General features: G+C 45.6%; 1 protein-coding gene across 4 annotated transcripts; it reads right to left on the bottom strand.

Moving 5' to 3' along the window:
- Positions 1-399: 399 nt before the first annotated feature.
- LOC121157925 (ATP-dependent RNA helicase DDX19A) lies at positions 400-21,763 on the bottom strand. 4 transcript variants are annotated; one of them, XM_040982386.1, is made up of 12 exons: positions 21,629-21,763; positions 17,568-17,616; positions 13,633-13,683; positions 12,411-12,546; positions 8,687-8,779; positions 7,403-7,505; positions 6,645-6,759; positions 4,013-4,190; positions 3,470-3,707; positions 2,416-2,578; positions 1,789-1,980; positions 400-1,466 (listed from the first exon to the last, which is right to left on the bottom strand). In XM_040982386.1, exons 1-12 carry the CDS (start codon positions 21,683-21,685, stop codon positions 1,405-1,407), a joined length of 1,437 nt encoding a protein of 478 aa, XP_040838320.1. In that variant the 5' UTR covers positions 21,686-21,763; the 3' UTR covers positions 400-1,404. The 4 variants fall into 4 exon arrangements, with proteins under 4 accessions (XP_040838320.1, XP_040838321.1, XP_040838322.1 ...); XM_040982387.1 differs by having other exon boundaries at positions 400-1,461; XM_040982388.1 differs by lacking the exon at positions 8,687-8,779.
- Positions 21,764-22,278: the final 515 nt, after the last annotated feature.

The following is a 22,278-nucleotide window of genomic DNA, read 5'->3' as shown; positions in this document are numbered from 1 at the left end:
CTACGTGTGGCCTCAACATTCCATATGGACAGCTTTATGTTCCAAAGCTATTCTGTTTCCAATCCAGTTCCTAGCTTGTGACCTGGGAACAGCAGAAGACGGCTTTGTTTGGGCCCCTGGCACCCATGTGGGCAACCCAGATGAATCTCTTGGCTTCAGTCTAGCTTTGCCCATGCCATTATAGTCACTTCATTAAGGAGTGAACCGGTGGGTGGAATATTTCTCTCTCTCTCTGACACTGCATTTCAAATAAATAAATAACATCTTTAAGGAAAAAAAAAATAGAATTGGTGGAAATGTTCATCAGAGTTCTGGCAGTGGTCATCCCAGAGTAGAAGCAGAGAATATTTCTTTTTTATAAATATACAAAATATATACACATACACATACAAAATTTTGATAAGCATAATATATTACGTTAATAAGAATAGAAATAAAATCAAGTCATGATTAGTAAAGCATTTCTCATGACTAAAATTTCTAAAAATGAATGATGCATATACAGCTACAATTTCTCCATCTGTGTTCCTGCACACAGTGTAAGAATTAAAGGAACCCATGAAGTCTAGATGAACAGCACACTCTTCTCACATGGTTGTAATTGCTCAGCCGCAGTCACTGTGTGATCCCATGGATAAGAACTAGGCCAGACGTGTTCATAAACCTAGCTGGTGCCGCTTATTTGCTATGATCAAAGACCAGGACCATGGGCTGATGGAGTGCTGGAGTGAGGAGGAGCAGAAGATGGCCAAAGGATTCCTTAGCCCCTGCCAGTCTTGTTGGAATAGCAAGATTCACCGATATCTGTGTTTTTTTTTCTCCAGATCTGTTATAAAACAGTAGCCAAGATGTTCACCAGGGAGAAACAGGGAGACCTTTTCTCCTAAAGAATGAAAGTAACAGGGGCCAGCAGGTTGTCTGTTTGTGAAACACAGAAGATGGCATTTGGGTCCTGACTCCTGACAGGCATAGCGGGTTGGAAGAAGTGCAGGTCCGGAGCTGCGCTGCTGCCTGCCCCAGGGCCCCCATGCTGGTGGGATTCACATCCATGCACGGTGAGGCTCTCACACCATTTCTCTCTCTGCAGTTTCTTCACAGAGCCCTTCTACTGAAAACAGGCAGAGGGTGCTTCCACAACTGATTATCAATAGCAACATGATTAGTGTAAGAATGAGGAAAACTGAGGCTTTTAAAAAAGGACCATTTTCCAAAATACAGATTTTTTTTCAATTTCTCATCGTCAATGAACAAAATTTGTCAAGTCCAAATGTAATTTAAAGTGAGGTAGGTAGTTTCTCTTATCACATCCCGTCTTCTTGGTGACTATCAAGGTCAGGTGTGACAGCTCTCGTCTCCCAGGCAGGGGCTGTGCCAAGGGCAGGCACCAGGGACAGGTGGAGCTTCTCAGTTGGCTATTTTCTCTATCTCATCCAAATCATCTGTGTCCAATCTTTCTATCTTCTTATCTGGGGGAGAAAGAAGAGTCAGAGAGAAGAGGATGGGCTTAGCAGAAGAAGTAGTGGTGGTTGGATTAGGAGGGACAGGCCCACAGGGAGGGGAAGGACAGGGGAACATGCCCTGCTCACCAGGGCAGAGTCTGACCCCAGGGCACCCAGCCTGGTCTTGGCTCCCTGAACTCTCCAGATATGCTGCTGGGACCTCCCAGAGGTAGGAAAGCAGAGGAGAGCCTAGGCAGAGGCCTCTCTGGGGGCCACAGGGAAACCTCCCCGCCCAGCCCCACCTACCCCAGAGAAAGGCATGCAGGCAGAGGACCCTGCAGGGACTCACTGAAATGCTCCTGGATTCGGTTCAGGATGTTCATGCTGTGCTTGCTATCAACCATGTTCACGGCCAGGCCCCTCTTGCCAAAGCGGCCCGTGCGCCCGATCCGGTGTAGGTAGGTCTCGTTGTCCGGGTTCCCATCCTTGTCCACGGGAAGATCAAAGTTGATGACGACAGACACCTGCTCAACGTCGATGCCTGCACAAAGCATGGTTGAAGAGACACAGGCGTCAGGGCAGAAACACAGTCAGGGCTGCCACACTCAGACCCAGGCACACCCACCCCAGGTGAGGGAAGGAGCCTCAGACAGGTGCCTCTGCGATGTGCAGAGAAGGCACACTGCAGAGGCCGGAAGAAAGAAGGGAGCCTTGGCAGGTAGCAATACAACTGCCAGCTCAGTCAGAAGCTGCAGCAGGCCAGGTCTGTCGAGCTGCAGCTGGAAGTGCAGGCTTCTGCACGGTTCCTCCCACCAGGGCAGGACTCCTGTGCAGCTTCTCACCCCAAAATCCAGCCTCTCTGAGAAAGCCACATCACGCCAACCATACCCACCGGTCGGGGCACCTGAGCATCCTCCATACAAAGATTTCTCAGGCTAACAGGGTCTGGACAGACAGGACAGCCATCTCTGCTCACCACGGGCACACACATTGGTGGTCACCAGAACCTTCTCTTTGCCTTCTCGGAAGCGCTCAATCACAGCTGCCCTCTGCTCCACCACCATTTCACCACTCAGCAGGGCCACCTGGTGGCCTTCTTTTGAGAGCTCTGCTGCCAGCCAGCTGGCTGTTTTGCGGGTCTGCAGTGCAAACAATTGCTTTTAAAAACACGTGGAAAACATATAGCTAGACAGACAGATAGGTCAGTTCATACTTGCAAAAAGACCTGTGGCATATAAAACACACAAAAGTGTTGCTGATTTAGTCCATTCAGCACAACAGGCTTCAAATGTCAGGGACAGAACTTCAGACACGTGATTGGTTTTGAGTAAACTAATTAATTGCTCTCAGCTTTTCATCTGGCAGGAGTGTGGACTGAGCCCAAACTAGTCTACACTCCTTAATGCTTAAAAATTGCTCAGTGCAGGAGCAGCATGTGATGGCTCCACTGGCTAATCCTCAGCCTGCTATAGCTAGCATGCCATATGAGTGCCGGCTTGTGTCACAGCTGCTCCACTTCCTATCCACCCTGCTTGTGGCCTGGGGAAGCAGTAGAGGATGGCCCAAAGCCTTGGAACCCTGCGGCCATGTGGGAAACCCAGAAGAAGTTCCTGGCTCTTGGCTTCAGATTGGCTCAGTCCCAGACACTGCAACCATGGGGGGAGCGAGCCAGCAGGTGGAAGATCTTTCTCTCTCTGTCTCTCCATGTCTCTACAAATCTTCCTTTCCAATGAAAATCAATACATCTTAAAATACAGATACAGAACAAAAAAAAAATTACTCAGGGGATGAGTTGAGGTTTTTCCAAGTGATCTCTGAAAAGTGGGATGAGGATTCCATCCCCCACACCAGCCTCCCCTGGGAAGTCAGCACAACCCAAGGGGACCACGCTCTGGGGCAGGTAGAGGTGATCCAGCACTCCTGCCTGCCTTTCCACTTCCCACTGGGCAGCTGGGTTCTCCCCAGCACTGAGGTGAAACAGCCAGGCACTGGGCAGGGCAGCCCAGCAGGCCCCTGCTACTGCTACTCACGTGGCAGAAGATCATGGCCTGAGCGATGGTGATGGCCCCGTACAGGTTGCACAAGGCCTGGAACTTCTCATCTCTGTTGCTGCACAGGACGTAGTACTGCTTGATGGTGTCCAGTGTCTCCTCCTCGCGCTTCAGTTTGATCACATTGGGGTCCGGGACCACCTTCTGGGCAAACTTCCACACCGAGTCTTCAAAGGTGGCAGAGAAAAGGAGCATCTGGCAGTTCCTGGGCAGCATCCTGCAACCAAGGCCCAGACATCTGGTGTGACCCCGAGTCTCCTGGCAGGGCCAACACCAACACCGCCTGCAGCTTGGCGGCCTTACCCCAGGAGGCCACAGCAGGTGTGCCTTCCCAGGGAGGACATGGGCAAGGGCTGAGGCCCAGGTCTCCTTTTGTAGCCCAGGGTGGGACTTTGGTCAGCACTGAAAAAGCAGATGCCCAAGTCCCAGAGTCAAGAGAGCAAGAAGAGGTGTCCCAGGTCATGGGACGTGAGGTGGCTGTTCAGCTGTGCCCTTGCCCTTGGCCTTGCTTCCAGCTCCTACCTCTGGATGCGGATGCTCTGATCCTGGTGGCCCTGAGTGGCTATCATCACGTCAGCCTCATCCAGAACAAACACCTTGATCTTCTTGGGGTCAATGAACTTGAGTTTGGAGCACCAGTCCAGGACAGTCCCTGGGGTGCCAATGACAATCTGCTCACTGATCTTCTGCCCTCTTTCCACTGTGGAGACAAGATGAATTCTTGTTGTAAAGTTCTGGTAATCAAATTCACGCACAACATAACAGAAATAGTAGATCCAGTTAAACCCACAATTCTTGTCTTTTTTGTAATAATGTAAAAATGAAAACTAAATAATATCCAAAACCTATTGCTAACTTGCCTGGGTGAAGTCCCTGTAAGCTTGTAATCCACTTTGCTAATGCATTCTGGTAGTTAGCAGATGATGAATTTAGGTAATGGGCTTCTGCAACCCACATGATAGGTTTGGGTTGTTTTCCTGGCTCCTGTGCCATCTGTGGTTTTTCTATTTTAGGAATGTACCAGTTAAGGAAATATCTCTCTTTCTCTTTGTGTGTATGTGCCTTTTTTTTTTTAAAGATATATTTATTTTTATTGGATTTGCAGTTTACAAAGAGAAAGAGACAAAAAGGAAGATCTTCCATCCCCTGGTTGATTCACCAAATGACCGCAACTGTCACAATGAAGCTGTTCAGCAGCCAGGAGCTCCTTCTGGGTCTCCCCCATGGGTGCGAGGTCCCAAGACCCAAGACTCTGGCCATCCTCCACTGCTTTCCCAGTAAGATTAGCAAGGATTGGTGGGAAATAGAGTAACCAGGATAGGAACTGGTGACAATATATAATGCCAGCACTTGCAGACTGAGGATTAGCTCATTAAACCATCACCCTGGTCAGTCTTTTTCTGTTTTTCAATGTTTTATATATAAAAAATTACACAACAGATTATATTTATTCATTTTCTTAAAGATCTATTTCAGTGTTAGAATCAGAGAGAGAGAAAGAGAAATTTCATCTATTGGTTCACTTCCCAAAGGCCACAATGGCCAGAACTGAGCTGGTCCAACGCTGGGAGCCAGGGCCTTCTCCCCAATCTCCAATGTGAGTACAAGGTTCCAGAGTACTTTGGCCATCCTCCCATGCTTTCCCAGTTGTATTAGCAAGTTGTAAAATAGTTAGTGAGAACCTGGCGTGATAGTGTAGCGATTAAAAAGTCCTTGTCTTGAACGCACTGGGATCCTCCTTGTTTGTGGCCTGGGAAAGCAATGGAGGATGGCCCAAAGCTTTGGGACCCTGTACCCACATGGGAGACCTTAGAAGAGGCTTCTGGCTTTGGACTGGCTGAGCTCCAGTCATTGCAGCCTCTTGGGGAGTAAACCATTGGACGAGAGATATTCCTCTCTGTGTCTTCTCCTTTCTGTATGTCTGCCTTTCTGATAAAATAAGTCTTTTTAAAAAATAAATAAACAAAATTTTAAAAAAGAAGTCTGCTATTAATGTGCAGTAAAAATGAGCTCACTTTAATAGACTGGGATCTGACTTCTATCCCCATACTAAGCACTGTGATCCCAATGAGGAACTTTTAAACAACTTAAGTCTTTTTTTACAATTTTTTTAAGATTTATTTATTTATTGGGAAGTCAGATATACAGAGAGGAGGAGAGACAGAGAGGAAGATCTTCCATCTGGTGATTCACTCCCCAAGTGACCACAACGGCTGATGCTATGCCAATCCAAAGCCAGGATCCAGGAACTTCTTCTGGGTTTCCCACACGGGTGCAGGGTCCCAAGGCTTTGGGCTGTCCTCAACTGCTTTCCCAGGCCACAAGCAGGATGCTGGATGGGAAGTGGAGCTGCCAGGATTAGAACCGGCGCCCATATGGGATCCCGGTGTGTTCAAGGCAAGGACTTTAACTGCTAGGCCACGGTGCTGGGCCCAACAACTTAAATCTTACTTTAAGACTGGAAAGGCCTGCTAACAAAAGAGCAATAGACTATACTTTAAATTACTATCAGGTATAAGAAGTGTTTGGCTTGCTATGTGAAGCAAGAGATCTATAACCGTTTCAGCTTATATTATGTTATGTTAGGACAATGACAATAGCAACCACATCAATTATATAATCAAAAGTGCACCGTGGGTTGATATGAGGTGGCAGTTCCTCTTCCCTGGGTACTATGATATGTGGAAAGTTGTGAGTGGTTTCCCGCTTTGTTTCTCCTCTTCCCCAGGAACAAGAAGAAGAAATAGCAAATTTGGAAGCAATGAATTCACCCAATTTTACCTATACCTCAATCATTCCTATCCTGATCAACCATATAATTATTATTTAAAAAATAAAATTTCTTAAAAAAAAAAAACAGTGCACATAGTAATGCAGTTGAACACCCGAGGTGTTATTGAAAAGTACCTTAATGTTCTTAGCAGAACTGGCGCTGCTCATAGGGCTACTGCCTTCAGTTAACTGTCTTTCCATAAGCTCTCCCCTTGTTGCCATGAATATTGCAGGTAATAAAAAAAATTACCAACAGACTAGCTAAAAGAAATGCAGCTTGGCTCTAGGATCAGACTAAACTAAGTTGAAGACATGCCATCACTCCTTTGAAACGGAAGACCCAACCACCTGCCTCATATTCAGTGCTGAGGTAGATACTCACATTTATTGCCACGAACAGCATAAGCAAGCTTTAGTTCTGGATAAAATTTGCCCATCTGCTCGATCACTTTTCCAGTTTGAAGTGCCAGTTCATATGTTGGGGAGAGGCAGAGACACTGACAGAGGAATTACAAAGGACATGTTCAGTGACAGCAGCCTCTCCAGCCATCAGCACCATGTGAACAATGCAGGGAACCAACCTCCCCAGCCAGGACACCTTTCAACAGGAGAATGAAGTCTGCAACAGTGAGCTGTGCCTGGCAGAGGCTTTTGGAAGGCATTAATTTCTAAGTTTAATTTCTTTTCTTTATTTGAGAAGAGAGAGATAAAATAAATGCCTGCTGGTTCATTCACAAAATGTCTGCAACAATTGAGGCCATGCCAGCTCCAAGCCAGGAGTTTTGAGCCCATCTGGCCCTGCCACGTGGATGGTGGGGACCAGATACTCTGGCTATGTGCTGCCTCCCAAGGCGTACCATGAAGCTGGAGTCAAGTGGAGCCAGGACTCTAAGGTATGGGATGCAGCTGCCCAAGGTAACACCTAAACCACTTGGCAAACACTGTCCGAGAGGCCATTAGTACTATTATCTTCCAGATGAACCATTACCAGGCTGGATCCTGGCATACTGGTGTGCTCTCTGCCTGAGACACAGTCTAAAGGGTTGCAAACAATCAGAGCTCTCATTAATCCTCCTCTTCTTCATAAATGGTACAGCTCTTCCCAGGGCAGGCAAGCCAGGGATGCAGGCTTCCACTCACCTGGGGGTGTCTGTCTCCTGGTTCCACTCGACTGAGCATGGCCAGCACAAAAGCTGCAGTCTTTCCAGTGCCAGACTGAGACTGGGCAATTAGATTCTGTGGGCTGAATCAAGAGAAAACGGAAATGAAATCAAGGTGGGGAGACACAATGAAGAGTAAATATGTTCTTTCTGGGTGGAAGGAATGCCTGCTCTCCTGTGACCGTCTTACACAGGCTTCCTGCACTAAGCACAGATTATCTTAGCAATTTTTAAATATGTTGTTAAAGAAAACTGTTTACATAGTAAGTCATAATCAACTGTTGTTTTAAATGGGTAATAGCACAAAATCTTCAGAACTCTGCCAGAGTGCCCTAGTTTTGTACCTCAAGGTTTCCAGAAATCATGAGGCAAGTCCCCAGTAACACTTTCTGCACAGCCATACCAAGTCCCTGGGACTCAGCTCCTAATGCAGGTCCTTTTTTCCCATTTTTATGGATGATGCAAAAATACTAGGTTACAGGTATGTTTTACAAAGAACTCTTATATTCGCTTCACATAACCAAGGTTATAAAAGAAAAAAACAACAGTTAATTGGGAGAAATAGTTGTATGACATCATCTGCTTGTTTAAACATAGAGAAACTCCAAGGACACATACACAGGGAGACAGCTATAAAGGGCCAACCACTTGCTGTTGGAGCTTTCTCAGAGATGTGAGAAAAGAAGGGAGGGGAGGAACCCTGGCTTCCAGGGTTCATGTCTTAGCAAGAGATGGCTACAGAGGTGTTCCTGGTATTGTTCTCTATCTATGTTTTCATAAGTCTTTTTATTTATTTATTTTAATTAGTTAATTATTTTTTTGTTTGCCCTGCCCCATCCCCAAGTTCCCCTATATTGTTACTATAGCATAGCTCTTCGTAAACAGTCACATGTTCATCATTGCGGGCATGGACAATGGCACAGTCCAGCCTCCCATTGTCAATGTACAGCTAATAGTTTCATTAGTAGTCCATCTTTGATCTGGAAGTAGAGATGCATACTCTCTTCAAAAGTCTTAAGGACTGATTTTTAAAATTGCAAATTTAAAAGTTGCACAGAGTAAAACACTGTGTCTATGGATACTATTAAGTAGGAAAAGCAGAAACTGTTCTATGTGATTTTCTCTGTACTCGCCAAACCTGTTTCTCCGAAGAAACATGTCGCTCCAAATGGTCAATGTTGTGTTCAGGAACACTAACAGCTATTTTTGAAAGACTTCAATTAGACCAAACCTGGAAGAAGGAAATTTAGGTCTGAATACTCACGGTTCAGCAAGCATCATAGGTAATGCGTTCTCTTGGATCTTGGATGGTCGATTGAAACCCATAGCATAGACTCCTTGGAGAAGTTGTGGTTTCCTAGCAGGTCAGAGAGACAGAGAGAGAGAGAGATGGATTAATTGTTTTAAAGGTCCACAATCTACATCTAACACAGAATGAAATCTCCCACATCTTAAAAACAAAACCACCGTCTTTTCTTCTGCTAATACATGAAAGTTCAAGAACAGAATTTTAGGTTTGTTTCTTCCATCCATCTATTGGTTCACTCCCCAACAAATATGAAGCCAGGCGGAAGCCAGGAGCTCGATCCAGTTCTCCTGTATGGATGGCAGAAACCCAAGTACTTGCGATGTCATCTGCTCCTTCCAGGTGCATGTACTGAAAGCTGGATCAGAAGTGTGGAATAACCAGACTCAAATAGGCACTCCAACATGTAATGCAGTGTTCCAAGTGGTGGCATAACCTAGTGTGCCACAATGCCCACCTGAGAATTTCAGTTTTAATTTTGCAGTGCGCAAATAAACTGAGCCATAGTCCATGGTCCTTCCAAAGTCAGTTGTGCAAATGCTCAAGACAATCAAGGCATGCAAATCAATCAAGTCTGGTTCCAGCAGCTAATGTACAGTAAACAGGTAAGGGTAGACGGACTATCATCCTGAACTTATTTAAAATGCTTAGTTTATGTTGGTCACAATCAAGACTAAGAATGTGCTAATTTCTTAATTAAATAGCTCAGCTGCATAGCAAATAATAAATTGAACTTGTTGATACACTGCACGTAAATTAAGTTCTCCGCTAGTGTTAAATTTACATTATGTTTAACAAAAATCATACTAGATTGTTTCTCAAGAAGTCAAATCAAGAAGCCAGGGCCCGGCGCGATAGTGTAGCGGTTAAAGTCCTTGCCTTGCACGTGCCGGGATCACATATGGGTGCCAGTTCTAATCCCGGCAGCCCCACTTCCCATCCAGCTCCCTGCTTGTGGCCTGGGAAAGCAGTGGAGGACGGCCCAAAGCCTTGGGACCCTGCACCCGTGTGGGAGACCCGGAAGAGCTCTTGGCTCCTGGCTTCAGATTGGCTCAGTTCCAGCCGTTGCAGCCGCTAGGAAGTGAACCATTGGACGGAAGATCTTCCTCTCTGTCTCTCCTCCTCTCTGTATATCCACCTTTCCAATAAAAATAAAATAAATCTTTAAAAAATATATATTAAGAAGCCAGAGCTTCTTTCAGTTCTCCCTCATGGGTTCAGGGGTCCAAGGACTTTGGCCATCTTTCATTGCTTTCCTAGGCACATTAGCAGGAAGCTAGATTAGAAGTGGAACAGCCAGGGCAATGCATGGTAGCCTAATGGCTAAAGTCCTTGCCTTGCATGTGCCAGAATTCCATATGGGGGCCAGTTCTAAATCTGGAGTCCCCACTTCCCATCTAGCTCCCTGCTTGTGGCCTGGGAAAGCAGTAGAGTATGGCCCAACTCCTTGGGACCCTGCACCTATGTGGGAGACCCAGAAGAAGCTCCTGGCTCCTGGCTCCTGGCTTTAGGATCAACTCAGTTCTGGCCACTGCAGCCATTTGGGGAGTGAACCAGCAGACAGAAGATCTTTTCTCTGTAAATCTGACTTTCCAAGATCAATAAGTAAATTTTTAAAAAGAAACAACCAGAAGGAGAAATAACAGATTTATAGAATAAAACCCCTGACAAAGGAAATATGCATTAAAAAGTACAACTTCAGGCTGGTGGTATAGTTCAACAGATTAATCCTCTACCTACAAGCATCAGTACCCCTTATGGGTACAGGTTTGTGTCCTGGCTGCTCCAATTTCAATCCAGTTACTTCCTTGTGGCATGGGAAAGTAGTGGATGATATGGCCCAGGTCCTTGGGTCCCTGCACCCATGTGGTCAACCCAGAGGAGGCTCCTGGCTTCAGATGAGCTCAGCTCTAGCCATTGTGGTCATTTGGGGAATGAATCCAGTGGACAGAAGATCTTTCTTTCTCTGTCTCTTCTTGTCTCTGCAAATTTCCTTTTCAAGTGAAAAAATAAATCTTAAAAAAAAAAAAAAGAAACTTCCCCTAAACGCTTAAAAGGTTAAAAAATACACTTTTTCTAAAATTTACTTATTTTTGTCTACAAGACACAGAGAACTAAAGAACTCCGACCTGATGGTTTCCTCTCTAATTACCTACAATCTGGAGCTTAGACAAGCTGAAACTGGGTGCCAGGAACTCAGCCACCTGATCCATCACTGAGCCCACTCACAGTGCCCATTTATTAATACAGTTAGACTCAGGAATGGAGCTGGTACTTGATCTCAGGCAAGGTGTCTTAACCACTAAGCTAAGTGCCTGCACTTAAGAACTTGCTTTTCACCACTACTTCATTAACAATTAGAGTCCTTTAAAAAAATTGCTTTGTGGAAAGAATGGTGGCTTAATTCTCTGCCTGTAGTGCCAGCATCCACATGAATGCCAATTCAAGTCTTGTCTGCTCCACTTCCTATCCAGCTCCCTACTTAAGGCATGAGAAAGTAGTGGAGGATAGCTCAAGGCCTTGGCTCCTGCACCTATGTTGGAGATCTGGAAGAAGCTCCTGGCTCCTGATTTCAGACTGGCTTAAATCTGGCTGTTGTGGCTATTTGGGGAATGAACCAGTAGATGAAAGATCTTTCTCTCTCTGCTGTCTGTAAACCTGCCTCTCAAATAAGAAAAATATATGCATCAAAACTTAAAACTGTTGCACCAAAATAACCTTAAAATAGTTATTTTTATTTGTATGAAAGGCATAGTTACACAGAGAGAATAAGAAAGAAAGAGAATTTCTATCCACTGTCTCATTCCCCAGATTGCCAGCCAAGGTTGGGCTGGGCCAAAGCCAGGAGTCAGGAGCTTCAACGAGGACTCTCACATGGATGACAGGGACTCAAATACTTGGACCATCTTCTGCCGGCTTCCCAGGCACATTAGCAGGAAGTGGGAATCAGAGACAGAGCACCCGGGACTTGAGCTGACGCTCTGATATGGGATGCTGGTGATATGAGGCTCTGCAACAGCACGGGCTACCACCAGCTCTTTCCTGTTTAGGATGCGTATTGTGTTCTTGCAGGCACCAAGAACTGTAGTGACACTTTGTGCTCCTCTTAACAATTCGTATAGTGCTAAAGTATGTAAACCAAGGGTCTATAAATATGTAACTTAAAGTAGAAAACAAAACAAAACATGTGTTACGGCCTTTTACAATTCACCACCTTTAAAATAATGCCATGAAAAGCCACACTGAGCACAATGCCGCAGGCATTAGACAGACTCAAGAAAAGCAGGTAAAATGTTCCTAAGACTGTCAACCCTAATGAAAGGGCTTACCTAACTAAATGTTCCTGACATCCAGAAATCACCTGTCAGCCAATATTTTATTGAAAGTTCTAAGAGTATAAAAGAGAAAAGACTTCCAGCTATGATGAATCAATCCGTGGCACTTAAAATCCCTGCCCTGAGAACCTGGAGGCCCTAAGACAAGGGTGGGAGTCTATGAGGCAAACTTTTTATCCTTTATGACTTCTCAATCATGTGACTTGTTACCTATTCAAAGAAGAAAAGACATGAACATTTTTTGAAATTCCAAGGTAAACAAAAGAATCCCCGGAGGACATCTCTCTGCTGCGGCATGACAGAGGGAGGGCTGGCAAGGAAGAGCGTGGGAAGGAGTGCACACTCACAGCCGGAGCTCCTCAAAGGACTTCACTGAGTACAGCGGGGAGCTGGGGTCCCGCTGCAGGACTTCCACTTGGTTTGTGTTATCCACGAGGTTGCTTCTGATCAGCTTGTTGAGCAAGGACTGGGCAGCTTTGTCCTCTGTTAGGAGGAGGCAAGAAATGTTTTCACACTCATCTGCACACCCCGCACTTGTGAAACCAGTCCCTCCTCTTCTGTGCACTAGTAGCTGTGCATCAGCCAAACACGGAGACACGAGCACACAAATGGGTCTCACTTGTAGTTCCTGACTAGATTCAAACAGGCTGCTCTGCACAGCAAGCCACTGTTTCCATGACCCACGTGTTTTGTTCTCAATTTCTAACCTCTCCACGTTCTCACTCACGACCACAAGCACCTGTACCTGTATCCTCATCTTCCCTCCCGTGATTAGGACGAACAACCTGTGCTCTCAACGCTCAGTGTGCTTACCTGATGTGTTCTGTCCCTTCCTACCCACAGTTCCCTTCCTGGTGGTCATTCCTACCAGCGTGTCAATCTACTTCCTCCTTTGTGTCACACTAGTCCCTTTGTGGAACATTCTCTAAAATTTAGTCTAAGTTCACCCCTACAACCCCCTTGTGTTTGAAGCACAGGGACTAGCATTTCTTATTTTTTTAAATCTGACATGACCTCAATAGGTCCGGTCAATCTTAACCATGATGCCCACAATGATCAATTTCTAATTTTAATCCTTCCCTTTATCAACTTTTCACCTAACTGGCACGCCCGGCTTCTTAACACTGCCTCCCGGCTTCTGTGACACACACTCTTTTGCCACCCCCGCCCCGGCTAGAAACTGCTACTTCTCAATGTGCTTGGCCGAGTCACTCACACCTCCCTGGTCTTACAATTCAGAGCCCCTCTTGCTCCATGAACCAAGGCCAGGCTCCTACCTAGCATCTCGCAGTACATCTTTTTTTTTTTAGTTATACTTGATTTTATGACAGTTTCATAGGCTCTGGGATTCCCCCAATCCCACCCTGTACCCTCCCCCCATGGTGGATTCCTCTACCTTACTGCAGTATTACAGTTCAAATCCAGTCATAATTCTTTCATTGCAAGCATGTACTTGGCATAGTGATGCATCCAGCATCTTACTGTCCAGATAAATTCAACAGTTTCTTGGGAAGACCGTCTCTGGTCTGAAGGCAGAGCTTTGGCATACATCTTTAAAAGAATGGTTACCTTTCTCTTCTTCATCTGTTTTCTCTGCTGGGTTGCTGGTTTTGATAACACCTACACAGGAAAACAGATACCATAATTAGAAACATAAACATTAAATTAACCTAAAAGGAAGGAAAGAACAGAACAACAAAATCTGTTATACTGATCAGAATAGAATGATTATTCATGTTTTAACATATTTTAAACATGTTTATCTTTTTAAATTATTAACATTCATGTTTTAACATATTTCAAGGACGTTTAAGTGCATCAGAAAAATTTTCATTCTTACAAAGTTTAAAAAGCATCAGAGTGGTGAGAACAGGTCACTTCTGACTTACCCTACTTTAAACTACAGCACTAGGGGTGAGTGTCTGGCATGGCGATTAAGATGCTGCCTGGGGGCCCGGCGGTGTGGCCTAGCGGCTAAAGTCCTTACCTTGAACACGCCGGGATCCCATATGGGCGCCGGTTCTAATCCCGGCAGCTCCACTTCCCATCCAGCTCCCTGCTTGTGGCCTAGGAAAAGCAGTTGAGGACGGCCCAAAGCCTTGGGACCCTGCACCATGTGGGATACTTGGAAGAAAGTTCCTGGATCCTGGCTTCGCATTGGCATAGCATCGGCTGTTGTGCTCACTTGGAGAGTGAATCTTCGGATGGAAGATCTTCCTCTCTGTCTCTCCTCCTCTCTGTATATCTGCCATTCCAATAAAAATAAAATAAATCTTAAAAAAAAGAGTGTGAAGATACTCGATGTACTGACATGAAAAGCTTGTCAAAACTTACTGCATAACAGGGTGATCTTCCTTCTGTGGTCCCAGCATCCCATATAAGATCCTGTTCAAGTTCTGGCTGCTCTACTTCTACTTCTAATCCACCTCTCTGTTTATGGCCTGGGAAAGCAGCAGAGGATGCCTCAGGTCCTTGGGACCTTGTACCCACGTTAAGTGACGGAGGAAGCTCCTGGCTCCTGTCTTCAGATTGGCTCAACGCTGGCCATCGCAGCCATTTGGAGAGTGAGGCAGCAGTTGCAGGAGCTCTCTTTCTCTCTCCTACTCTTTGTAAAATTGCCTTTCCAGTATCAGTAAACATTTTTTTTTTTAATGATTTTATTAGGCCCATGGCTCCTGGATTCAAATCAGTGTAGCTCTAGCCTTTGCGGCCGCATGGGAAATAAATCAACGGACAAAGGATCTTCCTCTCTCTCCTCCTCTCTGTATCTGACATTCCAATAAAAATTTGACAAAATCTTTTTGTAAAAAATTGTTTGCGCCCGGCGTGATAGCATAGTGGTTTAAGTCCTCACCCTGAACGTGCCAGGATCCCATATGGGGACCAGTTCTAATCCCGGCAGTCCTGCTTCTCATCCAGCTCCCTGCTTGTGGCCTGGGAAAGCAGTCGAGGATGACCCACAGCTTTGGGACCCTGCATCCATGTGGGAGACCTGGAAGAAGTTATTGGCTCCTGGCTTCAGATCGGTGCAGCACCAGCCGTTGTGGCCACGTAGGGAGTGAATCAGCGGATGGATCTTCCTCTCTATCTCTCCTCCTCTCTGTATATCTCTGACTTTCAATAAAAATAAGTAAGTCTTTAAAAAAATTATTTTATTGTTATTGGAAAGGCAGACTGAAAGAAAGGAGATAAAGATCTTTCATCCGTTAGCTCATTCGACCCATTAATATTAATCCTGAATGTAATCAGATTAAACTCATCAATCAAATGTCAAATTAGTAGACTGGATTAAAAAAAACAATACCCATCTCTTTTTTGCCTACAGGAGACGCATTTCACCAACAAGTCAGCGGAAGCTGTCTCTCATGGATTTTGATTTTTTTGTTTTTGTTAGTTTCATCTCTTCAGAGCAGTTTCTTCTGATTAAATTCTTCAAAGACTCATAGATCATACAGTAGCATATTTTCTTCAAGAAGGTTCTTGATTTGCTTTTTCATTTCTTCAGTGACACATTAGTCATCCAGTAACATTTTGTTTAACTTCATGGCGTTTTTAATTTCTTACTGTTGTTGATTTTGTTATGTGACTTTCATTTAAGGGGATGTATAGTAACTGTGTAATGGAGAATATCAAATCCAGATGTGAGGATATAATGCAGTATGCATCTCTACTTCCAGATCAAAGATGGACTCCCAATTAAACTGTTAACTATATCTTTTTTTTTTTTTTAGATTTTAAAATTTTATTTTTATTGCAAAGTCAGATGTACAGAGAGGAGGAGAAACAGAGGAAGATCTGCCATCCGATGATACACACCCCAGGTGACCGCAACAGCTGGTACTGTGCTGATCCAAAGCTAGGATCCAGGAACTTCTTCTAGGTCTCCCACACAGGTGCAGGGTCCCAAGGCTTTAAGCTGTCCCCAACTGCTTTCCCAGGTCACAAGCAGGGAGCTAGATGGGAAGCAGGGTGGCCGGGATTAGAACCAGTGCCCTTACTGGATCCCAGGGCGTTCAAGGCGAGGACTTTAGCCAGTAGGCCACTGCGCCGGGCCCTGTTAACTATATCTTGACAATAGGAAGCTGGACTCTCTGCCATTATCCATGCCAGCAATAATGGACATATAACTGTTTATGAAGAACTATACTACACTAATAATATAGGGGAACTCAGTGGGGTCAGAGAGGGAATTTGAGGAGGGGGAAAAGGAAATCCCAGAGTCTATAAAACTGTATAATAATAATAATAATAATAATAATAAAGTATTAAAAATTATTTTATTGTTCTTGGAAAGGCAGGCTTACAGAAAGGAGATACAAAGATCTTTCACCTACTAGTTCATTCCCAAAGTGGCCACACCAGCCAGAGCTGAGTTGATCCAAAGCCAGGGGTTTCTTCCCCAGGTCTCCCACGCAGGTACTGGATCCCAAGGCTTAGGGTCATCCTCGCTTGCTTTCCCAGCTGGATGGGATGTGGAGCAGCTGGCACACAAACCAGTGCCCATATGGGATGCCAGTGCATGCAAGGCAAGAATTTAGACATTGAGCCATTCATTGTACCTGGCCCAAAAATAAACAAATATTTACAAAAAATAGTAGGCTAAGGATACCATGTATTTCATGGATCCTCGTGCTGGGGAATAGCAAAAAAGGGCAGAGGGAGGAAGGGACACAGTGAACAAGAGATGCTATTCTAAATTGAAACTGGTCTCTTGCTGACAACATACAAAAAGTAGTACTCAAAGTAGATTAAAAACATTTTTTCACATAAAAGAAAAAGAGATGCTATTCTATATTTGCTGTGCATAATGGAGCTGGGAGGACAGCAAAGACTGAGTAGTAGTGGTTGCTTATAGCATAGTATAGTGTTAGGGCTTAAGCTGTATCCTCACAAATTCCAATGTTCATATATCAATCCCTAGTACCTTAGGATATTAAAAATTATTTTATTGTTATTGGAAAGGCAGACTTACAGAAAGGAGATACAAGAAAAGGAGATACCTCATTTTGATATGCCATTGCAGATACAATTCATAAATTAATAAAATAAAGCAATAAGAATAATGCCAGGGAAAGCGATCCTCCATTTACTGGCTCACACACTCCCACAATGGCTGTAAGAGACAGGGTTAGGTTGGGCTGAAGCCAGGAGCCAAGAACTCCATCTGGCTCTCCCACATGGAGAGCACAGGCCCAAGCAGCTGGGTTATCGCCAGCTGCATTCCCCAGGAATAAGAGCAGAGGAGGTGGATCAGCACAGTTGTCAGGACTCAAATAGGCGCTCTGATATGAGTTGCCAACATCACAAGTGGCAGCTTAACCCACTGCACTGCAACACTAGCCCTTTTATAAAATGGGGAAATTGGACACAGGCCCACAGCAGCATCATATAATAGTGAACGTAGACATTGGGCATAAGGAAGCCTATTTATTGGCTTTTGAATCCAGTGCTGTCATTTGCCGAAGGAGGCACGGAATGCTCCACTGCAGTTACTAGCAACTCACCATTGGATTCTGGTTTGACTTTCTCTTCCTTGATCTGCAAATTGCTTATCTGAAGAGGAATAAGAAAACAGTTAAGCAAATGACTCAATATAAGCTCCTTTGCCAAAGTCTAGTAAGAAGGCAGTCTCTCTGCCTTAAGTAAACGAAACTTTTTTTAAAATTAATTAAATTAAAAAGAACTTTGGGCCCGGTGTGGTAGCCTAGTGGCTAAATTCCTTACCTTCGACGCACCAGGATCCCATATGGGTGCCAGTTTCTATCCCAACTGCTCCACTTCCCTTCCAGCTCCCTGCCTGTGGCCTGGGAAAGCAGTCAAGGATGGCCTAAAACCTTGGGACCCTGCACCCACGTGGGAGAGCCAGAAGAAGCTCCTGGCTTCGGATTGGCTCAGCTCTGGCCGTTGTGCCACTTGGGGAGAGAACCGGTGGATGGACACTCTCCCTCTCTGTCTGTCCTTCTTTCTGTAAATCTGATTTTTTCAATAAAAAATAAGTAAATCTTAAAAAAAAAAAAAGAAAGAAAAGGAAATGTTGGTCCCAGAAAGCAGCCCTCGAGAGGCAGCATGCTAAGCCACCGCCTGGTTCTCCTGCACGCCAAATAAGAGTGCTGGCACTCGAGTCCTGCCTCGTCGTTTTCCTCACTGGCTTCCTGCCTATAAGGCAGGTGGTAAATCCAATCCCTGGGTCCCTGCCATTCACGTAGGGAGCCCAAGCCTGAGTTCCAGCCCCTTGGCTTCATTTAGCCCAGTCCTGGTTACTGCAGGCATATGGGGGAGGAATCAGCAGACAGAAAATTTCTTTGTGTTGCTCTGCCTTTCAAATAAATAAAATAAGCAGACATACAAACTACTGAAAATGTTATGGAAAAATGAATCAAAGTATATGTTTTGCAGCAAGAAGATACTTTTTATTTTTTTTTAAGATGTTTTTATTCATTTGAAAGGTAGAATTGGAGAAAAATCTTCTATCTGCTGGTTCACTCCCCTAATGGCTACCAACAACTGGAAGACTGAGTCAGGCCTGAGTTTCTTTCAGGTCTCTGAAGCTGATACAGGGCACCAAGTGCTTGGGCCATTCTCCAGTGCTTCTTCAGGCACATGAGTAGCCAGCTGGATTGGAAGTGGAGAAGCCAAGACACGAACTAGCATTAATATGGGATGCTAGCATCACGGGCAGTAGCTTTACTTGCTTTAGCACAATGCTAGTCCCGCAGCCAAAATATTTTAAATCCATGCATATAATAGGTCTTAAAAGTTCATAAAAACACACACTATGAAATACATGCATAATTTGGAAATCTCGTACATTTTAGACAGAATGACTATGTGAAAGGCTGCTGATAAGAACCCTGAATGAGGGCCCGACGTGGAGGCCTAGCGGCTAAAGTCCTCTCCTTGCAGTTGCTGGGATCCCATATGGGCACTGGTTCTAATCCCAGCAGCTCCACTTTCCATCCAGCTCTCTGCTTGTGGCCTGGGAAAGCAGTTGAGGATGGCCCAAAGCCTTGGGACTCTGTACCCGTGTGGGAGACCTGGAAGAAGTTCCTGGCTCTTGGCTTCGGATTTGCACAGCACCAACCGCTGCAGTCACTTGGGGAGGGAATCATCAAATGGAAGATCTTGCTCTCTATCTCTCCTCCTCTCTGTATATGCCACTTTGCAATAAAATAAATCTTAAAAAAAAAAAAAAAACCTTGAATGAGTCTATACTAAGTTTCCCTAACACCACCACCTCATATATATGGTGCCGGAGGAAAGACGTCCTGAGGATCTGCTGGGAGAGGGCTCTTTGCGCTCAAGCCAGGTTTTCTCCGGAATTAGCTGCATGAATCTTTTCCCTCTGCAAATTCTGCTTTATATCTTTTCACTGTAATAAGTCATATGCCTGTCCCATGTGTCCTAGCAAATCATCAAACCTGGATCTCTCTTGTGCCCCCCTAACACAGGTGCTTACCAAGAGGCCTCCTAGCCCCGGGAAGGCACTATACTGAATCTGCGCTTGCTCCCACTGTTCCTGATGCTGGCACTTCAGTAACAACTGTGGGGTCCAGGCTGAAAACACTGCTCTTCGACTCTATCTCCACTCTTTCTTTTTCCTCCCTATTATCATTCCTCACTTCTGCTGCCCAACAGACCCTTCATGTGTGGGACACCAGAATCACTTCCATAGAGCTCTCCTCCGCTCAGGCATCAATCCTTCTAACACCATCCTGCTCTCTACAATCCAGCACAGGATCTGCTGCTGACAGCATCCTGTTCTAAACACACACACACGCTGTCTAAGGCTACCCAATAGAGCTGCTGCTGTCTCAATTTTCAGCTAGGATCCAAAACATGCCCTGTGCTGTTTTAGAAATTGCTACTATTCCAATCTAATAACTCCACCTAAAGCATAACGTGAGTTCTGATTCCTGGTTCTGTAAGTAAGTCCCACACAAAAGTGTACTCTTCTAAGATGCCATTCACCTCTGCCTCTATCCTACATACGACTCGTTCTCTAATACCTTGTTCAAATGTAAATTTTACAAGAGATACCTAGAGGGGTGGGCACTGGGCCACAGCAGGTTAAGCTCCTGAGTGTACTGGAACCCTGTATCAGAGTTCAAGTCCCAGCTGTTCTGCTTCAGGTCCAGTTCCCTGTTAATGCACCCCAGGTCACAGCAGAAGATGGCTCAAGTTACTTGGGCCCCTGCCTCCCACTCGGGAGACCTGGTTGGAATTCATAGCTTCAGTCGGGCCCAATCCCAAATGTTGTGGTCATTTAGGGAGCAAACCAGTACAAGGAAGGTCTCTGCATCTCCTTGTCACTGTGCTTTTTTGAAGAAATAAAATCTTAAAAATAAAAAAAGAGGGCCCAACACAGTAGCCGAGTAGCTAAAATCCTTGCCTCACATGCACCGAGATCTCATTTGGGCGCCAGTTCGTGTCCCAGCAGCCCCACTTCCCATCCAGCTCCCTGCTTGTGGCCTGGGAAAGCAGTCCAGGAGGGCCCAAAGCCTTGGGACCCTGCACTTGCGTGCGAGACCTGGAAGAGGCTCCTGGCTTCAGATTGGCTCAGCTCCAGCCTTTGCAGCCACTTGGAGAATGAATAGATGGACGGAAGTTCTTCCTCTCTTTATATCTGACTTTCCAATAAAAGTAAATCTTAAAAAAAGGCAAAATAAAAAATAGAAATACCCCAGAATTCCTAGCCATAAATGTGCTCTGTGCTAAGAATTCTTTCACTTTCCCTGCCTGCACCTTTCTAACCAAACCATAAAGCTGACTGCTGCGCTCCACTGATTTTGTTCACCTCAGATTATCTGCTGATAAGCTGAAATCCTTCCAAAGCAAGAAAGAGCAGCTGGAGAGGAAATGTAATTTAAACATCAAGAAGATCATACAAAGGGGAGACTGTAGTAACCTGTACTTTGGTTCTCTGGAGGCTCCAAACATCAAGCAACGACAAGGAGAAGGATAGGTTAGTTACTTTGATTTGGTTAGGATATGTGACATATACTTCTGAGATATCACATTGAACCTCCAATATAGGTACAATTAAACAAGTTATGTGACTTGTGACTACAAGTTAAAAACCCTTATATTCTTAAAACTACTAGTTCATTATCACTAAACAAACCTCAAACTTGTATCCTAGCTGTTAAGAACAGAAACCCACTCTTTGCAGCAATAATTAACTGGAGCGTCATAAATCAGAAAACCAGTATATGAAACTATATGTCACTTGAAACAAGGGAAACAATGTGTAATGTCCTCCCTCCCCACAAATCTACAGTAGATTGAAACATTAAATCTGATTCTGTTACTCTAAGAAGAGTTACAAAGTGCCAATCACAGTAAGCAAGGATCTGGGGAACAGTGAACCCGAAGTAGGACTCGCACACAGCCTCTTCCTCTGCCATTCCTGACAGTCGTGCACCGGAGAGAAGCTGCAGCGCACAGACCCGGCACCGAGCACAGCAGGGCGAGCTCGGGGTGCAGCTGCCCCCGGGGCTCTCTGCACCCCAGGCAGGGTCCGCTCGGGGCCCCGATGCTCTGCCTCCGCGGAGCTGCAGCCACTCACCGACTTGACAGCCGCTTCCTGCTCGTCCACCGCCAGGGCCCAGGAATCGGTGGCCATGGTCCTGGAGTGGGAGGGCGACCGTGGAAGAACGCACAGCACCACGCGCGGACCCCGATAGTCCACTCACGCCGACGGGAAGCGGCGATGCACGAAAATGACGTTGGCGCCGACCGGCCGGGAAACGTCACCAAGCTGCGCCGCGGCCTGTCGCGCGTGTCCGCTCGGTGTTTTGCGTTGACTTGGGCGGCGGCTGCCTGGGCATTGCGGAACCGGGCAAGGGGGACGTGCAGGCCTCACGCCATCCCTGCTTGTTTTTAACCCGCCGCGTCTTAGATTAAGTGTGTGTGGGCAATACAGCTTTACACAACGTCGTCTTAGACTCATTTGGTGCGTTTCCACGATTAGCACGACTTGCAAAAAAACAAGAAGCCAGTGGACGGCCGTTAGGACGGCCCCACCCCAATGCAGCTCCCTGCTCCTGGCCTGGGAAGAGCAGTGGAGGATGGTTAATGTGCTTGGGACTGCGCACGCCTGAGACCCAGACAGACTTCTGGGTCCTGGAGCCCTTTGGGGAGTGGAAAATAACTCCTGTAACCCGGCCTTTCCAATACATACAATTTCTAAAAGTAAGGCTCTTGAACCCCATAATC

The sequence above is a fragment of the Ochotona curzoniae genome, unplaced genomic scaffold (genome assembly GCF_017591425.1).
Source record: "Ochotona curzoniae isolate NIBS_2020 unplaced genomic scaffold, NIBS_Ocur_1.0 contig_3622, whole genome shotgun sequence".
Lineage (NCBI taxonomy): Eukaryota > Metazoa > Chordata > Mammalia > Lagomorpha > Ochotonidae > Ochotona > Ochotona curzoniae.
Note: the sequence above shows the minus strand (reverse complement) of the source record. Positions and strands in the feature narration are given on the sequence as shown.